The following is a 19,252-nucleotide window of genomic DNA, read 5'->3' as shown; positions in this document are numbered from 1 at the left end:
AAACAGAATCAGTAGTTTCATTTTTGTGTGTCCATGATTCATCTTTTTTTGCGTAATATTCCCTCAAAACATCTAAATTTACCTACTCAAATAGAGAGATTGATTTCAAAGAAACACCTACCTTATATAAGAAAAATATGATACAGTAATGTCATTGTTCAAATGTAAACATAAATTGTATATTGAAAGAAGCAACACATGTATGAATGTATGCTCAAATAATTTATTTCAATGTTTTTATTGCAGATTATGAAGAGCTGTTCCCTGCTCCAAAGCTGAAAACTCAAGAAAATCTGGAATTAGCAGATCATTTCATCCAGGTCATACTTTGTCTAATGAATACTTTATTATGTTTTGTTTTTTATGAATGAAAATTGTTAACATGAAAATAATTATAAACCTAAATGTTTTTATTACCTCGTCTACTTTGAATTAATTCATTTTTCATCTTTTTCTATTATGTCCTCATTAATATTTTTGATTAAAGCAATTATCTTTAAATCGGATTTTTGTTTTTGAAAAACAAATTAATTGAATGATATTTTATTTTGCCTTATTTTCTTTTGGTTAGGAAAATCCAAACTATGTTATTTAAAAAAACAAATTAATAAGAATCATGCTTCTTATCTGCATTACTTTTTTTATTAACCAAGATCTCTATGGCCACCTGTGGCAATACTGACGTGATCCGTCCACTGTGGCCACTTTATCTGCTCCCAAACCAAAAAACACAAAGAAATGTTTGTCTCATTTCTGATGGCCATTTGAACAATAATGACCTGGTGATGAAACATGCTCGTGCCAACTCTTTACATACCAGAATCTTTACTTTTGGTGTAAGGTGAGTTTAGGGCTAGAACTGGCAGCTTTGAGATAATTTTCAAGGATAAAATGAAATTGAAATGTAGTTTTATTACAGTGTTGTTGTTTTTTTTTTTTTTTGGGGGGGGGGGGAGGGGATTGCAAAAACAGAAATCACTCACAATGAAAGCCTCAATTTGTGCAGGTTGTTCTTGTCAATAAGACTTGTAACATCAGATAGAAATCCTTCAGTCACCTTCAAATACTCAATTTAACAATTTAGGCTTGAATTTGCTCATAAAAATAAGCTATACGACTGTCTTTCTTGTGAAACTTTCTTGCCTATGTATTCCAATAGATAAAAGTGTTTTCCATATTACTTCTGTTCTGTGTTGCTAAATGCTGAGATTATGGTCCATCTTTATAGAGTTAAAAATGGTCAGATTATAACTTAAATTTACATTAGTTGAAATTTTGTTATATTATAATTATGAGGCATATTTTTTTAGTCACACTTGATGCTGACACTTAACACATTTGATACAGACTAAACCGTTTGATTTTCAAAAGAGCTTAACCGAATGCTCTTCGAGCTCTAGGCTTTTAAGCCTGCTTGAATGAACCGTTCTGTCTGGAAGAGGTCCAAGTCAATGCCTATGTAAAGCATTGCTATTTCCGATGTATCTGGCACTCTGGGCTCATGAACTAGAATGCATGGCCAAAGGCCGAGTACACTGGGAACTCGCCATTATTGTAATGGTCCCTGAAGGAACAACGCATGGATTATCGACAGGGACATGGAAGCTCTCTTTCAACTCCGCAACTTGCAATGGGAAAGCTCTCGCATTCCCTTGGGCACTCCCACAGGAGTTTTGTTTTGCTATTCATTTAGCCTAATTACTTCCTCAAGTAATCGTTTCCATCCAAGTAACCTGCCAGTGGTCCAATAAGTTGTCCTATTTTATATTTTTTTTTGGTCTCAAATGTTTTTCTATGGTCATTGTAGAAGTTCTTTACTTATCATGGTATTAATAGTTCTAATAAACAAAGAATAACAACATACTGATTGACATAAAATTATAATTTTTACCAAACTCATACCAAAATACTTTCTTTTATTTTTCAGTGCTACCTGCAACAACTATGCTCTAAAGGCATTAGCTCGTGTTTCTGGAGGTGCCTTTGAGTTCTTCAACATTAAAACTAAGTCCAAGTGGGAGTCTAAGGTAAATAATTCAACACTTTTTTTTTCTTTTTGATGAATACTGAAAAAGTTCTAGTACAGTTTTTTGTTTGTATTTAATCAGCCACTTTCTGAATTCATCCCTTGATGTCAAAAGGCAACTAACAAAAAGATATAATAAAATGCACACGCATCTTTGTATCTTTCTTTTACTGTTTTCATATGCAATGATAAAAAAGTTTATTAGTCCTACTATACATGATTACCATTACTAATTAATATAATCAGCTTCAATACAGATCTCAATTAGCATTAAACCTCTTGTATATAGACATTAAGTGTCACCTCATCTACTATCTGTGATAGGTGAAAACTCAGCTCAACAAGGCCAGCCAACCAGGGCTGACTTCTGTCTCAGTAGAATGGCGCCAGTATAATGACAATCTGCCACCACCCATACAGGCTCCTCATCAAATCACTGCCTTGTTCAATGGGTCACGACAAGTTATTTATGGCTTTGTGCCCAATTGTACTATGGTAAGAAAAAGAAACATTTTCATTTCATTCCTATAACAAACTAATACAATAATTAATCATAATAGTCTGTCACTAAAAACTATTACATTCAATATAGCATGATGTCAGTAACTAAACTTTTTCATTTCATTGAAGGCAACCCTGTCGGCCAATGTTGGAGGGCAACAAGCTTCCACAGTTGTTTCCACTTCTGAACTCTCCATTACTGAAGGAAATGTAAGAGTAACATTAACATAGAATCAGTTAGGACATCTATCGGCAGCCCTTAAATCAAATTTTAAATGTAAAATGTATTGTAAATTTTAGTCATTGTGTTCTATTATGAGGCAAAGTCAAGTAAAGTACACACATTTCTAAATGCTAAAGCTTACGTTTGGCTAGTACAGTTACTATCATTATCATCCCATTAAACACCTGATTTTGCTGAGTAAAATCTTATGGTTGACACCATATATATATGTACCTGTAGATCTTCTGTCGCTCTTCAGCTGCCTGATCTTTTTCAAGACATGAATCATGTTAAGCTTCATTGTTGAATATTCAATGCATTGTGTTGATTTTTTCCTTTCAGCTTGTCCACCGTTTGACTGCAAGAGCTGTAATCAGAGACTGGGAAGATGGAATGTTATCATCGGACAGAACAGGGCATGAGGTGCTCATATTTTACATATCTGGTCATCCATGACTTTTTTAAAGTGGTCCCCGTAATGGAAAAAGCCACTATTAGTTTTGTGTAGTCGATCTGTCTGTCTGTCATGTTTAGATCCCAAAAACTAGAAGAGGTATTGAAAATCTAATTTCACCATCTTTTGTGGCTTGCAAAGTTTAGATGTATTGGCTACTTTTGGTCTTCTGAAAGCAAAACGTTTTATCTTTAAAAATTATTATGCAAGTTGTTTGTTTTATAATACACCTTTTTTAAAACAATACCTTAAAATAAGAGAGATAAAATTAACAAAGAAAGATAATATATTGTCTTTTTTTTAGTAATAATTACACATACGGTTTTGTCAATTGTGGAAATTCTGCAGTGTTATGCCTGGCCCCTCTATGAATCGTCTCAATTACTCTGATAGTGAATAAAGCAAAATCAGAATTAGAACATTGAGATATTACTTTTATTAATCCATAAAAGACCATGGTGTGAATATTTTTTTGTATTTTAGATCTATATAGATAAGACTAAATGGTTATTACTTCAATGGTGTTTGCTAATAATGTAGATCTTGGCTACCTTATACACATGCCTGTTAAGGGGAATTAGTACATGTTCACCAGGACATTAAGTTTGCCATAAATCTCTTTCTTTACATGCAGAAAATCATGCAATGTTCGTGATGCTGGCCATATTCTGAAAGGTACCAAGACCTTATGTATTGTATGAAAGTGATCAAAGGCAACCATACTTTAACATTCATTTGTTTGTATGAAGGGAGATAGTGGTTATTGGTAGCTTGTACTTCATGGCTTCTGATATTCTTGCTGAAAACCTTTAAAACCTGTCAATCTACCCATGCCCCAGGTGTTGCTTGAGTTTATATCATAACATAAACTCTTTTTGTAAATTTGTTCAGTCGTTTCTTACTTCCATGTTCTTCTGCAAGGCAAGCATATTTGTTGATAATTGTCTAAAAATGTTTATGTTGGCAGATCGCAAAGATGGATCAGAAGAATGGCATCATAGAGTTGAGCAAACAATTCTCTATTGTCACACAGTTCACCAGCTTTATTGCAGTTGAGAAAAGGGAAGAGGTTGTAGACCCTTATTTTATTTCTTCATTCCAACCAGCAGTCATTGTATATTAAATATATTTTGTATTATTGACAGAATGCTTCTTTGCCTCATGGCAAAGCAATGTCCCGCATGAGCTTTGAAATAAGAAACAAAAATTATTTTAAAAATATGATAACTTAAATGTGTAAAGTTTTTGAAATTAGTTAACAATTGCTTTTAAAAAAAAAATCAATTAGATAAAAAAAAGGTATTTTTCTTTTTTTTTTCTTTTTGTAAGTTGTATTTATCTTACTATTTTGGCCTTTATGTATCAGATGTTTTACTTTATTTACTAGTACATGCACAATGAAGTAAAAGAGTGATTGTTTGAAAAATGTTCCTCATTACACTGGTTTCGAATTGCAGAATGAGAAAGATGTTTTGCCAACTGGCCCATCTATTAAAGATTTACTGAATAAAGAGAATGTGGACATTTTGCCTTATATGGGCTGGACAAAAGGATTGGTGAGTCATCCATGGCATTAGTGTACACTGTTAATGTGGACACAAGAAGCTTTCATTATGGTTTCTTTTGATAGTGGCTTGTAGTGAAAGGTTTGAACTTTGATGTGAAGTTAACAGTCATATGCAGACACATGTTTTGTGCAAACCAAAAAATGTGTGTTATGATTCAAGCAGAAATTTATATAATGATTCAGGAGGGATGGGTTGCAGGATAAAATGGATTGCGATAACTACTTAAAGGGGATTAAATGGATTAGATGAAATAATGTAAGTTCAATAAGATGGTTGCGACTAGTTATTCTGATGGTTAATGAACTAATAACTAAAATGTGATTTCCAACCTTTCTTGTGTCACAATCTGAGCTCAACTTCTCTCCCTTTCATGCATTGTAAATAAAAAATGCCATTTTCTTTGGGCATACAACTACAAAAACAAGAACCACTGATTGAAAAATGCATTTTTTAAAACTTGTATTTGTTTTCCTTTAGGCATGCAACATGCATAAATGCTTAAGTAAATATACTAGATTGTCCCTTCACACTGGACTTTATACATGCACTTCTATGTACTAACTTACTTTCAGTGTGATCTTTTATTGAGCAATACTTGATCAAATGTTTCCAAAAATGTTTTTGTTCATTATGGTTAATACTTCTTGTACATGTCCCTGTGCTAGGTCAAACATATTTTGTTCCTTTGCAGTGCCCAGTGCTCCTTTTTTAAAAATATATTCTAGTACATTCATACAATTCATACAAGGTCTATCTAAATGTCACTCTGACAATATCAAGAACCAGTGTAAATGTCTATGTATTTATTTTGATGAATGTAAGTTCAGTTGAGTATTTCACACTTCAGACTGGAGATGATCTTTCTCTGGAACTGATGCTACAGCAGCTTGGGGAAGACATTAACAATGGGTCTCTGTCCAATAAGACAATCAGTCAACTGGAAGCAATGGAAGAGAAGCTGGAAATGATGAAAGAAAAAACAGGAGCCTGCAACAAGGATGTCATTCAGGTATTCGTTTCCACAGTCAGATATTCATTTTTTTGTAAGAGTAACAACTAGATTTGACTTTACCTGTAAGTTTCTAAGACTAAGACTGATTTAGTTATCCTTATTGGACATTTGTTGTAAATACTATGAATCTTTCTTGGGTTAAAAACAATCAGAAATCAAGGTTATTACGTCCTAGCCCAAACCTCCGGCAGAATAACAGTGGGAAGAGTTCAAACCTGGGACCATCAAAATGGCAATCTGGAAATAGCATCACATGACTTAGGCAGCTGCCTACTAATCAAAACTAATTCTATTGATATTAAGTTCAAAATATTTATTGGTCAGTGAGGCTGTTTATGAACATAAGAAAAAGTTTCTGTTATCCAGCACCTTAACTAACCCTAATCCCAAAGAACTAAATCACAACTTATTGCCTAGCTTTTAAGGTCCTTGTATCCTGGAAGTTACAGGGCTATGTCATTGAAGTTAAGCAGTTGTATAGTTTAGTGTATAGAAAAAGTTTCAAAAGATTATATGGCAATGTGGGACAGCAGAGAATAACAGCATGCTACTTTGCAAAGGGCTTACTGCCAGTAAAATGCTGGTTAGATGAAGAAGAATAAGAAACTTGGAGCAGGGTTTAGCGATTGAAGATACATGAATGAATAATGAGTTTGAGGGATCTGTGCTATTATGGGTTATGTATATCTGTTAAAAAGAGTTATCCATGACTACTAGAAAAAGAGAAAGCAGAAATATATTTTCACCTACAATTGAGGCAACAAAATGCTCAACAAAACAAAACAGAATTCAAAGCTATTTGAGCATACATTAAGTAAGTTGGATTTTAAAATGAGATTTAAATGAACTCTAGTTTATTCATGGACATGAATCTTTTGATCTTGCATTTTATTCACAGAACAGTAATATCAACAGTGGCATAGCTAGCCATGTGCAAGTGGTGCTGGCCGCATGGGGCATCACATGGTTTGGGGCATCAAACTAAGGATCAATTTTCTCAATAAAATAAATGCATTTTACATACATGAACAAAGACAAAGTACTGAATTTTAAATGTTAACTAGAAATTGATTTACTCACTTACTTAATTAATCTCCAATGTTTTTTTTGTTACTCCATTGTTCAGTACGCAGGTTTCATTTAGATCTAGAGCTTATAAATAAATGCCTTAGACTCTAAATCATCACCAAACTGGATTAATTTTTGTAATTGTTGAGGTTACATTGTCATGGATAACAAGGTGATACAAATTCTGTAGTCTTTCATTGACATCATCTTAATTCATTATTTACTCGAACCATTCTCTGAGCTTGGCTGGAATTTGAGCTGAAGCTGAAATCTATTCAGTAACATTTTTCGGTACACTGGACCGTTTACACAGCTTTTGTATCCACTTCAGCACACCACTAGGATGTCATCAACAAAATAACTGAAACTAGCCCTAAGTGCTTGGTTAAAATGCGCTGGAGTGCCAGAGGAGAAGTCGTTAAGATAGTTATGGATTCATTTTCAAAAATTATAGAAACTCTAGAGACATTGACTAGAACAGATGAAAACTCTTCTACTAGGTCTGAATAAGGCGGATTGTTAGTTGCTATGCAGTCTTCATTTGTTTCACCAACCTTGGGTTTTGGGGCCCTGTATTAACTGAATTAAGGATGCGTAAGTCTACCTTCAAAAACAAGAGATTGGCTATTCGAGACTGCGCACTTAAATGGAAAAGATTAAAAACATTCTTAGCTACTAGTCAGAAGAACATTGCTGAAGCCAGTGTTACCTTTACAAAATGCATGTGCTCAGATTTGGTGATTAGCGCAGAAACTCAAAGATGTGTTAACCACAAGATGTCAGGCGAAAAATTTGAAGATTCTTTATTAACATACACAAGAAAGAGCCTAGGATGGAAATGTATTCTTCCTTGGACGGGATAGTTCAAGACATATGAACATATCATGATGTGGTAGGTAAATATAAATGTTTGTCACCATCCCAACTCATGACGGCATTGACAAATATGAATTTCATCTGGAGCGAAAGAGACTTTAATGGTTTGTTGCAGTTTCTTCAGAAGCATTTGAACTTCCGAAACTAGGACCTGCTTGAGATATTGAGTTTTAATTTTTAAAATTTTGTCTAGATGATTCAGTTCTAAATATTGTCTTTATTTTAATATTTCTTGTTGTTAAATTGTTTTTTGTTTTTTTTTTGCAAATTAGCATTACTTAAACAAAAAATACACATTAGGTCGAAAAAAAAATCATTTCGCTGTTTTATTTAGTTTTTTTAAGAGGGAGGGGGGCCTCACGAGAAGCTGCTGCACTGGGCATCATATACCCTAGCTACGCCACTGAATATCAATTTTGTATTTTTAAACATTATTTGCCTCATTTTCACAGAATGCTAAACTTCTAGTGAAAGCCTATACCTTACAGTCAGAAACTAGTAAAGCTGTAGACTTGGCTGTTGAGATCTTCAATGGTAAAAATACTCAATATTATTATTAAAATTAACAAAATTATGTTTTTTTTCTTTTAAATTTTCTTTTAACAGATAATAATGACCTTATTCCGAAAAGAAAAAAACAACATAAAAAATGTTTTTTTAAGCCACCTTAGGATGTGTGCTATTGGGTTATAACATGACAATAGAGGTGTAGGATTTTAAAAAACACTTTTTTCTTTGTTTTATGAGTTTTGAACGTTCTTTCAGAAATGAAGATTATTAGGCTTTACACCTGGGGGATGAGGGTGAGCAGGGTTTGAACTCTGGATCATCAGACAACAGTTCAAAACACATATCACTCAATCAAGCAGCCTTCCAATAAGAACAAACTTATAAAAGAGCTCTAGTTTCCCAAATCTAAAACACAAATTGAATAGACTGGATGAAATAACCATGAAAATGTAGTATAGTTTCAATGAACATGATGAGTAGATTTGCACACAATTATGCAATGGAAGGAATGTCCTTAAATTAAAAGAATATGCAACACACATGTACCCAAAAGCTTAACATGACTTCATGACAACTTGTACTATTTATTATAGTGAAACAAACAGATTAAATATGTCACATACAAGTTTTGAAAAGTACCAAAGTTTTATTTTACTGACAGCTTGTATCATTAAGTATAGTGAAACAAACCGATTAAATATGCCATATTAGCCTTTTTAAAAGTACCAAAGTTTTATTTTAGAAAATTTATGTGTATTGGTTTTAATTTTTTTTTTATATCAGTCATGGCACAAACTGCTCTTCAAGCTCATATCTGCAATACCGTTTTTTTTTTACGAATTTCTATAGATTATAATAAAAATGTTTTTTGTTCTAGAAATGCTGACATTGTTTTATTTTGTTTTTTTCAAGCTGGTGTAGATGAACTCACTAATGTGGTTGAGAATGCTGATGTTTATCCTAAAGTCATTACTTACTTGCATGAGCTGAGGACTGAAGCTTTGAAGATTCCAGAGGTAGAGCACAGGTTGAAGCCTATCAGTTCACTTCCTGTTCATGGTAATTAACAAAAATTACTTTTGTATAGTGCATCTTTCATGTACTATAGTACAATCTCTTCTGTCATGCTGAGTGAATCTCTTCTCTTTACCTATGGGAGGAGGGGTATCTGGGAGAAGGTTTTCCTGCTGCATTTAGTTTCTCAGAAAAAACAACTTAGCTTGAGTCAAGATTCAAGTGGTTTATGCAACTCAGCTTCACATTTAACTAGTATGTACATAAGGATCTAAAAATGAAACCAAAATAAAACTTTTAAAACCTAACATAAGGCACAAGTTTAAAAAAGAATGAAAATTTGAATAATTTGCCATTATTTAATGTTTCCATCACTAAAATGGGTATCAATATTTTTTTATTTTACCACAGATGGGAGGTTTTTAATTGTCAAAAATTTAACTGGCAAATCTGTAAGCTGCCCTGCTTCAGACTCTATGACTGTCCTTGACCTGAAACATATCCTCCTTGAAAAAGAAGGGGTGCCTCTAGAACAACAGAGATTAATCTACAAAGGTTGTAATTTAGAGGACAATGCTGTCATTGGGGAGAGTGGTTTGAACTTTGGTGACTGTATTCATCTTGTGCTTAAGCTTAGAGGTGGATTAGCAGAGGATCAGGAAACAGAAAAACAGAAAGGTTTGTTTTCGACAGTTGTAGTTTTTAATACATGCTTTGTATTTTTTTTTGGACATTACCCTGTGTTTCTAGAGGACAAGTTCTCAGAAGATTTTGGAAGTTGAAAAATATTGTTCATGATTATCTAGAAGAGAAAGATGAGCTGTCCAAGGAAAAGGCAATTTGTGTAATGAAAAAAATAAAAGATAGGGTTAACATTTACCATTTTTAGTGGATGCCACAAGCCAACTCAATGACTTTAATTTAAAATTACAGGTGCAGGACAGATTTGTTGTCTAGCTTAATAAATATCAGTGGATTCAAAATGAAGTTTAAACTCATTTAAAAGAACAAAATGAATCTGGTGAACATCAATGAAAAATATTACATTATTACAGAATCCTTTGATAATCATTTGAATGACCATTGCCCTGCATAGTTCCTTTTAAAAATCTTTTTTCACTTAGTGAACGAAATCTTCTGATGATATACAGATGGAAATCATTAATCTTATACAAAATTCAGTGCTATAATTGAAATTTCTTTAGCTTTCCTCTCTCCTGAATGCATCTGAAATTCGTAATTTTTGGCAATGTCATCCTGTGAAGATTTATAGAACTAAGAAAATTTAAATTTACTTAAGCTATGCTTGTGACTTCAGATCATCATACTGGTTGTGGGCAAGCATTTTCATTCAGGGAAATGATCAAGAACAAACTGAAGTTGTTTTGCCTGATTCAAATTTGAAGATTTGTCTGTGGTGTTCAATTACAAATTTAACTCCTAATATCACTAAAGCTAGTTTTGCTTAATTTGTCTGTATGTAAAATTAGTTTTATTTCAAACTTCTAACAGTGTTATACATTATTGGTACATTTAGAAACTATCAATTAAATTTATCAAAGCAAATTAAGTGACAAAAAGTAAGTAAAGTTTATCTTTTTTTGATTGAAGAAATCCCTTCCTCTACATCTGCTCACATTATACTATCTATGTTGGTATGTAAAACTGAAAACAAATGTGTCCACATGACCATTACTTTGAAGGAGTGAAAGGGGAAAAATGTGTGTTTCTGAATGAAAAGTGAGAAAAATTGGCACTTGGAAGCCAAATGTTGGCTATTCCTGATCTATCGGGAGGCCAGAACAAGAACATTAGCTTCACAGAATCCCTTTAGAAGAAAAACTATAAGGATAAGTAGCCTAATCTGGAAAGTGCTGCAAAGTTGATCTCAGATATAGGAATAGTTATCTGTACCCTCAAACATGATAATGAGAATGCAGAAGAAGATAAAAACAATCAACAATTTTTCAAATTACTTTTCATGTTCTTTTGACCTGTTGATCTGTTGATCACCTGTTGATCACCACTGTTCACCCTAAGCTTATTGCACAAAACTCATTCAATCTAATTATAGTCTTGACTAACACATGCATTTAAAAAAACTTATAATGCTTCTGATGTTTTTATTTCCTTTCTGAACTTTGTTTAGCTAAGGTAGACATGAAGGTTTCATATCGCACAACAAGATCTTGTAGATCAGTTGAAATTTACGGTAACTATGGCTTTCTATTGATATATTTAAAGTGTGTATAATATTCAAATTGAGTTTCATACAAAAGTATCTATTTGTAGTAGATTTGTGTAAAGAGACTTGGATAATTCTTGACTTACTGGAACTAGAATAAACTAACCAGTTAAGACCAGTATGAACTAGTTTGTCTTTCAAACTTTGAGTTCAATGATTTAAAGCCTCTTTGCTTCTATTGCCGCCAGTCATGTGATACAAGGACATGGCTAACGGGAAGTATCCAGAGATGTCCTTAAAAATCTTTTGACCTCTCAGTTCAAAAGCAATGTGTTTTACCATTCTGCCACAATGTCTCCTCTATTGACTAACATGATAAATTAAAAAAAAAAAATTCTGCTTACTTTTTGCTATAATACATATTATTAAGAAGAAAAATATCTAAAAATTCAAATATGTTTAGCTTAAAATTCATTGTGTCTTAAATCATCAGATGAAGTGGAAGTGGATACCGATGAGTTTGGAGAGGATTGTTTTTTAAAAGGAAGTTTTAGTACAAGTTCGATGTCTGACAGCTCACCAAGTAATTATTTCTCTTTTCATTTTCCATCATTACATTTTGTTGTTGTATGCTGCTGCCTACTCTGTTGGTAATGATTCTAAATCTTGAGAGTAGAGAGAAAATGTGGATTTGTGTAGCAGAGCAATAGTAAATAGATTTTGTCATGGTAGGTATGTGAACTATTCCTAAAGTGTTACAACATCTCATTTCATACCATAAGACAGACTTTTATAATCTTCTGCTGTGATAGGAAAATGTTGTCTACTAAAATGTAATTGGCTACCTACTATACAAGTGGCACTGGTTTACTAGTAAATGAAATTGTGACACATATTGGCACAATTTATTGTGGCTGTCAATATTAGATAAAACATGTTTTTAAGTACAGAATGTCCTAGTTGTTTCAATGTCCTAGTTGTTTCAATGTTTGTAAAGCTAATCAAATGTCCCAGTGTTGTTTTCCTTTATTCTGTTTCTGAAGTTTGACTAGACCTTTCACTATTTGAGAATCTTATAAGCTAAACTTAGGCAAAAAATATCTTGCAATTCTGCTTCTAAAATTAAAAAAGATGATGTACCTAAGACACTTTGTAGCTGACTTGAAGGCTGTAACTGCTCTGACTTTTCTGCATTTTATTCAAGCATGTTTACATTCTAAACGATGAAGTATTTGTTAGCATATTTCATCTACTTCTTCATTCTCATTATCAAGTTGGCAGATTCAGATATGTGCACAGTGATTCCCAAATTAGGCAATTTTTCCTAATATTGGTGTGTTAAGGGATTTCTGGGAACAGTATCTGGATCATTTTGAATAAAGTATGCAGCTTTAAAGATATTGTCAGCATCCTTTCATAACACACCACATGAGTTCCAATGCTCTTCTTCTAAACCAATTGCTGTCTACTTCTGCTGTGCCATGTTTGGAAGAGATAAATTATACCATATAGAACAACTATATGGAGAGCTGCCCATTCAGGACAGAACTGTGTAGTTTATCTCAGATATAACCCTCAAACATGATAAGGAGAAAGCCGCTGAAAAAGACTACAACAACACATTTTCATATAATTTTTCTTGTAATTAGATCTGCTGCTCATCACTGTCCACCATTAGCTTTAGCATTAAAACCATTCAAACTAATTATTGCCTTGATCTAACACATGCATTTTTAAAAATGATCATCTTGAATACATTTTTGTTTCTATCCTTAACTTTCAGATAAAGAAGACATGCTGGGTGGTTCATTTGGCCTGAGAGGTTGGGGTAGTTCATTTAAAATTATTGGTAACTATTAGTTTCTATTGATTTATTAAAATAGATTTGACACCAATGTCTCTATTTGTAGAAGCTATTTTAGAAGAGATTTACTGTAAATAGAATAAACTAACCAGTTTATACCAGTATTAACTAGTTTCTTATAAACCTTGCCATTCATCGGGTACTTAATGTAAAGCCCATCTGCTTCTTTTACCAATCATATGACACAACCAATGTCTGGTACCCATGAAAGCTTTCATATCTTGCAATCTATAGAACATATAATGTACAGTTCATATGTTTCTGTGGCCCACACTTAAGGAGGATGTCATGTGGCCAGCACAACAACCAACCGCCTTTACTTTTACCCAACTAAATTCAGGTACCCATTAGAGCTGGGTGGACTCACAGAGGTGCCCTAAAAATCCCGAAATTAAAAATCCCAGTCTTCACCAGGATTCAAACCTAGGACTCCTTGGTTCGGAAGCCAAGCACTTTGCCATTCAGCCACTGCACCTCTGAGTGGACTCAGGAATATACTTAAAATCTTGAAGTTCAAAATCCTAGTCTTCACAGAGACTGAAGTTCACAAGGAATGTGTTTTACCATCATGCCTCCTCTTTTGACTCATATGAATAATTTTTTTTTCTTTATTCTAGGCTAAACATACAGATTATAAAATAGAAACAAAAATCTAAAAATTCAAATATGTTTAGTCTAACATTCATTGTGTTTCTAATGATCAGACGAAGCGGATGTTTATGCAGATGGGTCTGTAGATGATGCTACTTCATCCAAAAGTGCTAGTATGATTTGGATGTCTGACAGCTCACCAAGTAATTATTACTATTATCATTTTCCATCACTATATTTGTTTGTATGCTGCTGCCTACTCTGTTGGTGATAATTTAAAACCATGAGATAGATAAATATTTAGAGAGAAAATATGTATAATCCAGATGTGTTTCAGTGCTTATAAAGATAATCAAAAGTTCTTGTGTTTTTTCCCTTTATTTGTTTAGTAAGTTTAACTAGACTTTTCAGTATTTGAGAATCATATAAGCTAAACTTAGGCAAAAAATATCTTGCAGTTCTGCATCTAAATGTTAAAGTGGAAATCTAGACCAATCAGTTGCTAAACATAGTCTAATGTAGTGATGAAATGAACATGGATGATATTTCCTTGCGCCACTTGCTTTTGATGTACCTAAGAGACTTTGTAGCTGACTTGAAGGCAGTAACTGCCTTGACTTTTCTACATCTTATTCATTCAAGCATGTTTTACATTCTAAACACTGAAGTGTTTGTTAGCATATTTCATCATCTTCATTATCTAGTTGGAGCATTCAGATAACTGCCCAGTGATTGTCAAATCAGGTTATTTTCCATGTTTGTCTAAGGGATTTCGAACAGTATCTTGTCATTAAGTATTCCGCATTAGAGATATTATCAGCCTCCTTGGGTGATACACCACAATAGCATGTGTTTCTTTTGTTCCTAGTTTCATATTCTAGAACATTTGCTGTCTCATACTGCTGTGCCTTGTAATGACAAATCATACCATATAGGAAAACTCTGAGGAACTGCCTGCATAGTTCATCTCCAATATTGGAGTAGTTTTATGAACCCTTCAACATGATCATGAGAATGCAGAAGAAGAATACTTACAACAGTTTTGTTATAATTGTTTAGGTTATGTAGACCTGTTGATCACCTCTGTCCACCATTAGCTTTACAGCACAAAAACTATTCAAACTAATTATAGACTTGAGCTAACTCATGCATTTTAAAATCAACTAACTTATAATGTTGTGAAGAAATTTATTTTTTTTCTCTCCAGAACTTTCTTTAGAAAAGGAAGTCATACCATGTTCTTTAAGCTTATCAAGTTTAAGTAAATCATCTGAAATTATTGGTAACTATTAGTTTCTATTAATATAGAGAAAGTGTGTATAATTAAAAAATATGTCTCACTTACATTGTTCCTATTTGTAAAGGTTATTTTAGATTTGGATAAGTCTTGACTTACTGGAAATAGAATAAACTAACCAGTTAAGATCAGTATTAACTGATTCTATCAGACCTTGCACTCCATGAGTTAGATGATGTAAATCCCATCTATTTCTATTACTAATCATGTCACGCAAGGTCACAAGCAATCATGTCACACAAGGTCACAACCAATCGTGTCACACAAGGTCACAACCAATCATGTCACACAAGGTCACAACCTATGTCATGTATTAATTAGAGCTGACCGGACTCAGGAATGTCTTAAAAAATCTTGAAAATCTCAGTTCAAAAGTACCATCCTGTCATTATGTCCCCTGTATTGACTAATATGAATTTATTTGTTGCTTTAGACTAGGTAAGAGGTATTGAATAGAAAAAAAAAAAATCTCAAAATTCAAGTATGTTTAAACTTATGTTTAACCTAACTTTTTTTTTATCATTAGATGAAATGGAAGTGGATGCAGATGAATCTGAAGAGAAGTCTATTTCACCCAAATTCTCTGGTATGTATTGGATGGTGACTGGTCATTTCATCCCCAGTCACTTCATTCCCCAGTCACTTCATCCCCTGGTCATTTCATCCCCTGGTCATTTCATCCCCAATTAAATATTTTTCTTTTTTCATTGTTTAATTGTGCTGTTATGGCTTTGACTTTAAGCCCTCATTTTATCTAATATATAAATATGATTATGTAGAATGCTTTTTGATATTTTTTGACATGTTACTAATGCGTTTATAGTGTTTCCTCTTCCACTTTGCATTCTTGATGAGAAATCTTATAATATATTGTAAATCTAGGTGTGTACTTAGCTATAGGGCTTCTAGTGGATGTGGTGGATGTAATATTAAAATATTATTCTGCGCATGACGTAATGATCAAAGGCCAAGTTTTAGTGGAAGTAGTGAAAATCATTTGAGAGATAGAAGTGCGATTATAATAATTATGACCATGCCGCTGATAACTTATCATCAAAGGCCAAGGTGTGTTGCAAGTAGTGGAAATCTTTTGAGAGATAGAAGTGCGATTAGAATAATTATGACCGTGCTGCTGATAACTTATCATCAAAGGCCAAGCTGTGGTAAAAGTATGACCATGTTTCACTTAATTTTATTTTTCAATCGCTCTTTCTTGAAATTGGGCGCATCATTTTTAGCCTTGAAATAAGGTTTTATTTTGTTTTCTAATAATATCAGGATAACACTTGTATACATTACTTCTATATTTATACATGTTAAATTTTTATAGTTTTTAATGCCATTTAATTTTAATTTTATTATCATGTGTGTTACACTTTTTGTCATTTAAATAAATAATAAATATATTAAATATTGCTCATTTCATGATATTTACAATTACTATTCGTTAGATAAAATGATCAGATGATGAAAATAACAGGGGATGAAATGACTGGGGGATGAAATGACCAGGGGATGAAATGACCAGGGGATGAAATGACCAGGGATGAAGTGACCAGGGATGAAGTGACGGGGATGAAATGACCAGGAACCGTATTGGATGCCTGCCTCTGTGCTTGTGTTTGTTTGCTCAAGGTTGTTTCTAATTTGGGTTTTGCTTGTGCCCACTTGTTCGTGACTCAAGTCAGTCAGTGATTTTTAACAAATAATATTTTTTTTACACATTATTTCCCCCTCACCCATTCTGGCATCAAATTGAAACTTTGCAAAATTATTTGTTATATCTAACAGAAACATGTATCAATTTTTTAAAATTTACCAACTAGTTATGCCATAAGTGGTTAATAAATTTTGTTTTAAATAGAAAAAAGGAGCTTATTCCTATTGAGATATATACTTAATTTCAGGATCTTTGGGCGCCTCTAAGTCCACCCAGCTCTAATGGGTACCTGACAGGAGTCTGGGAAAAATAAAGGTAGTTGGTCAGTGTGCTATCCACATGACACCTTCATTAACCATGGGCCACAAAAACAGATGACCTTTACATCATCTGCCATAAAGATCTGAAAAGGGAACTTATTGAGATATACTGCAGCTATTTTTCAGTTCTTTTCCTTAGATAAGTTTTGTTTAAAGGGGGAAAAAAAATTATTTTGCTTGTTTTGTGACTGAAAAGAAAATTTTTGTTTACCTTGCTTTGGAGGAGAGATTTTTAATTTAGGAGTGAAGATTATTATTAATGTTTCTGAGAATGTAAAACTTGAAGTTATTATGATGATTATAGCTCCATCACCAACAGTGCAAATAAAATAAGTTGATGATTATAGCTCCATCCCCAACAGTGCAAATAAAATAAGTTATCAAGTTTATCATACATATGTTGGATAACAAAAGAAGGCAAAGAACATCTTCAAGCAATTAAATATTTTAAACATTCACGGGAGCATACTACAAAAATAACCAAAGTTTTAAATGAGAATAATTGAATAAGTAACCTAATGTTGCTTTATAATTATCTAATTGCTTGTGAAAATTATTCAATGGCGTACTAGTAATGGAAATCATGCCACATAGAAGCACAATCCTAAACAATATTGTATGTGTCCATATTTCAAAACACATGTTTTTATTTTTAGTAGAGAATTTCCTAGAATTAGTGAAATAATCCAGATTTGTTACAGCACTTATAAAAGATAATCAAATGTGATGTTATCTTTTATTATATTCAATAAGTTTTAGTTTTCCAGAATTTGGTATGCATCACCATAGCAAGTTGTACTGTGGCTATTTTGTCAAAATACCATGTTGTGCATTTTGGCGATGGATAATTGCCCTACACAGGTTTTACCCTCACCATGAGAGTCTGCCTGTGCTGTTTAAGACAGACTTACTGCTGAATGACTGGTTAATGTAGTAGGGTCTACTTGACATGATAACTAAAAACAAGATTAAAATCAGACAAAATACAAAATTAAATTTTGATTGTACATTAAAACCAGTTGTCCATGAAAAACAGCTGTTATTTCTGTTAGGTAATAAGTAGAATCTCTAGTGGCATTTATTAATTGATTTTAATTAAAACTGTAATGAATTTTCCTAAAGTATTGAATTTTTTTTACTCACTAGCTATGAAAAAAAGAATGTCAAGGAGACCAAGATATTCCCGTAGAGGGGGCTCAGGTAAGATAATTGTTGGAGAGTTTAATAGATCATGAATTAGTGAAATGGTTTCACATTTGAAACTGTTGGCTAACATCTGAATATAAGCCTATTGCTGGAAGCTCCATGTTTTGAGGTAGTTTTGACAATGTTTTGTTCATTTAATAAAATGATGAAAATTGTTCTGTTGTCACAGAGAAATCAATAAAATACTGTAGACATTAATAATAACAATGAATGAATAGAGACTTTGTGTTGATAGAAGTAGACATTGAACTCTGTCCTTTTAGTATGTCATATCCTTTTTAAGTACTTTCTCACAAAAACATCCACAACAAACAGTTACGCAATATAAACATATTAGCACAAATATGATGAATAATTATCTAGACTTTCTGTTATGTCTTGAGCTATAATATATATTCTTAGTTTCACACACATATATAGTAGTATTAAAATGAAGTGTGATATATGTTATCTACACATTATCTTGACTTTGTTTTTTTTTAAATAATCCTAATCAGGTGATATGGACATGGGTTCACAACTTTTGATCTCAGAAGAAGCAATAGAAAGAGCTGATCAAGAAAGAGAGTCACAGAAGAGCTCATTTACAAGATCCTTATTAGGTGATTGTTGTTCAACTGTTACAAATGATAAGATTCTTGGTATTTGTCATCATCTTTGCTTCCTACGGTTCCATTCAACACTAGCAATGTCTTTCAGTGTCTGGAATCAAATATTGTGGACTGAAATTAATAGTAAGGCTTGTCATTGAGCCTGAAGATCAAGGAGTCCTGTAATACTTCAAGTGGCTTTGCAGTTCCAGCTGTGGCCTAACACAAAACTTCAAAGACGATCTAATACTAGCCATGTTTAAATTTCTTTCAAAGTAGCCATGTTT

The 19,252-nt window shown here is 33.0% G+C and overlaps 1 protein-coding gene across 5 annotated transcripts in view; it reads left to right on the top strand.

Annotated features, from left to right (window-relative positions):
* The window catches only part of LOC106060547 (protein mono-ADP-ribosyltransferase PARP4-like), a 48,934-nt gene that overhangs the window by 15,881 nt on the left and 13,801 nt on the right, over nt 1-19,252 (top strand). For 3 of the 5 annotated variants that reach the window (XM_056031875.1, XM_056031871.1, XM_056031876.1), the window contains exons 20-39: nt 247-320; nt 654-841; nt 1,928-2,027; nt 2,351-2,521; nt 2,657-2,737; nt 3,093-3,173; nt 4,172-4,273; nt 4,662-4,760; nt 5,620-5,781; nt 8,181-8,262; nt 9,151-9,297; nt 9,664-9,930; nt 11,402-11,464; nt 11,931-12,020; nt 13,221-13,286; nt 14,006-14,095; nt 15,100-15,174; nt 15,716-15,775; nt 18,316-18,369; nt 18,873-18,977. In XM_056031875.1, coding sequence (XP_055887850.1) covers nt 247-320; nt 654-841; nt 1,928-2,027; nt 2,351-2,521; nt 2,657-2,737; nt 3,093-3,173; nt 4,172-4,273; nt 4,662-4,760; nt 5,620-5,781; nt 8,181-8,262; nt 9,151-9,297; nt 9,664-9,930; nt 11,402-11,464; nt 11,931-12,020; nt 13,221-13,286; nt 14,006-14,095; nt 15,100-15,174; nt 15,716-15,775; nt 18,316-18,369; nt 18,873-18,977 — 2,157 coding nt within the window. The remainder of the gene's footprint in view (nt 1-246; nt 321-653; nt 842-1,927; nt 2,028-2,350; nt 2,522-2,656; nt 2,738-3,092; nt 3,174-4,171; nt 4,274-4,661; nt 4,761-5,619; nt 5,782-8,180; nt 8,263-9,150; nt 9,298-9,663; nt 9,931-11,401; nt 11,465-11,930; nt 12,021-13,220; nt 13,287-14,005; nt 14,096-15,099; nt 15,175-15,715; nt 15,776-18,315; nt 18,370-18,872; nt 18,978-19,252) is intronic. The other 2 variants (XM_056031873.1, XM_056031874.1) reach the window with 2 other exon arrangements.

This window comes from Biomphalaria glabrata, chromosome 6 (genome assembly GCF_947242115.1).
Source record: "Biomphalaria glabrata chromosome 6, xgBioGlab47.1, whole genome shotgun sequence".
Lineage (NCBI taxonomy): Eukaryota > Metazoa > Mollusca > Gastropoda > Planorbidae > Biomphalaria > Biomphalaria glabrata.
This window is presented reverse-complemented; position numbering and strand designations above follow the sequence as displayed.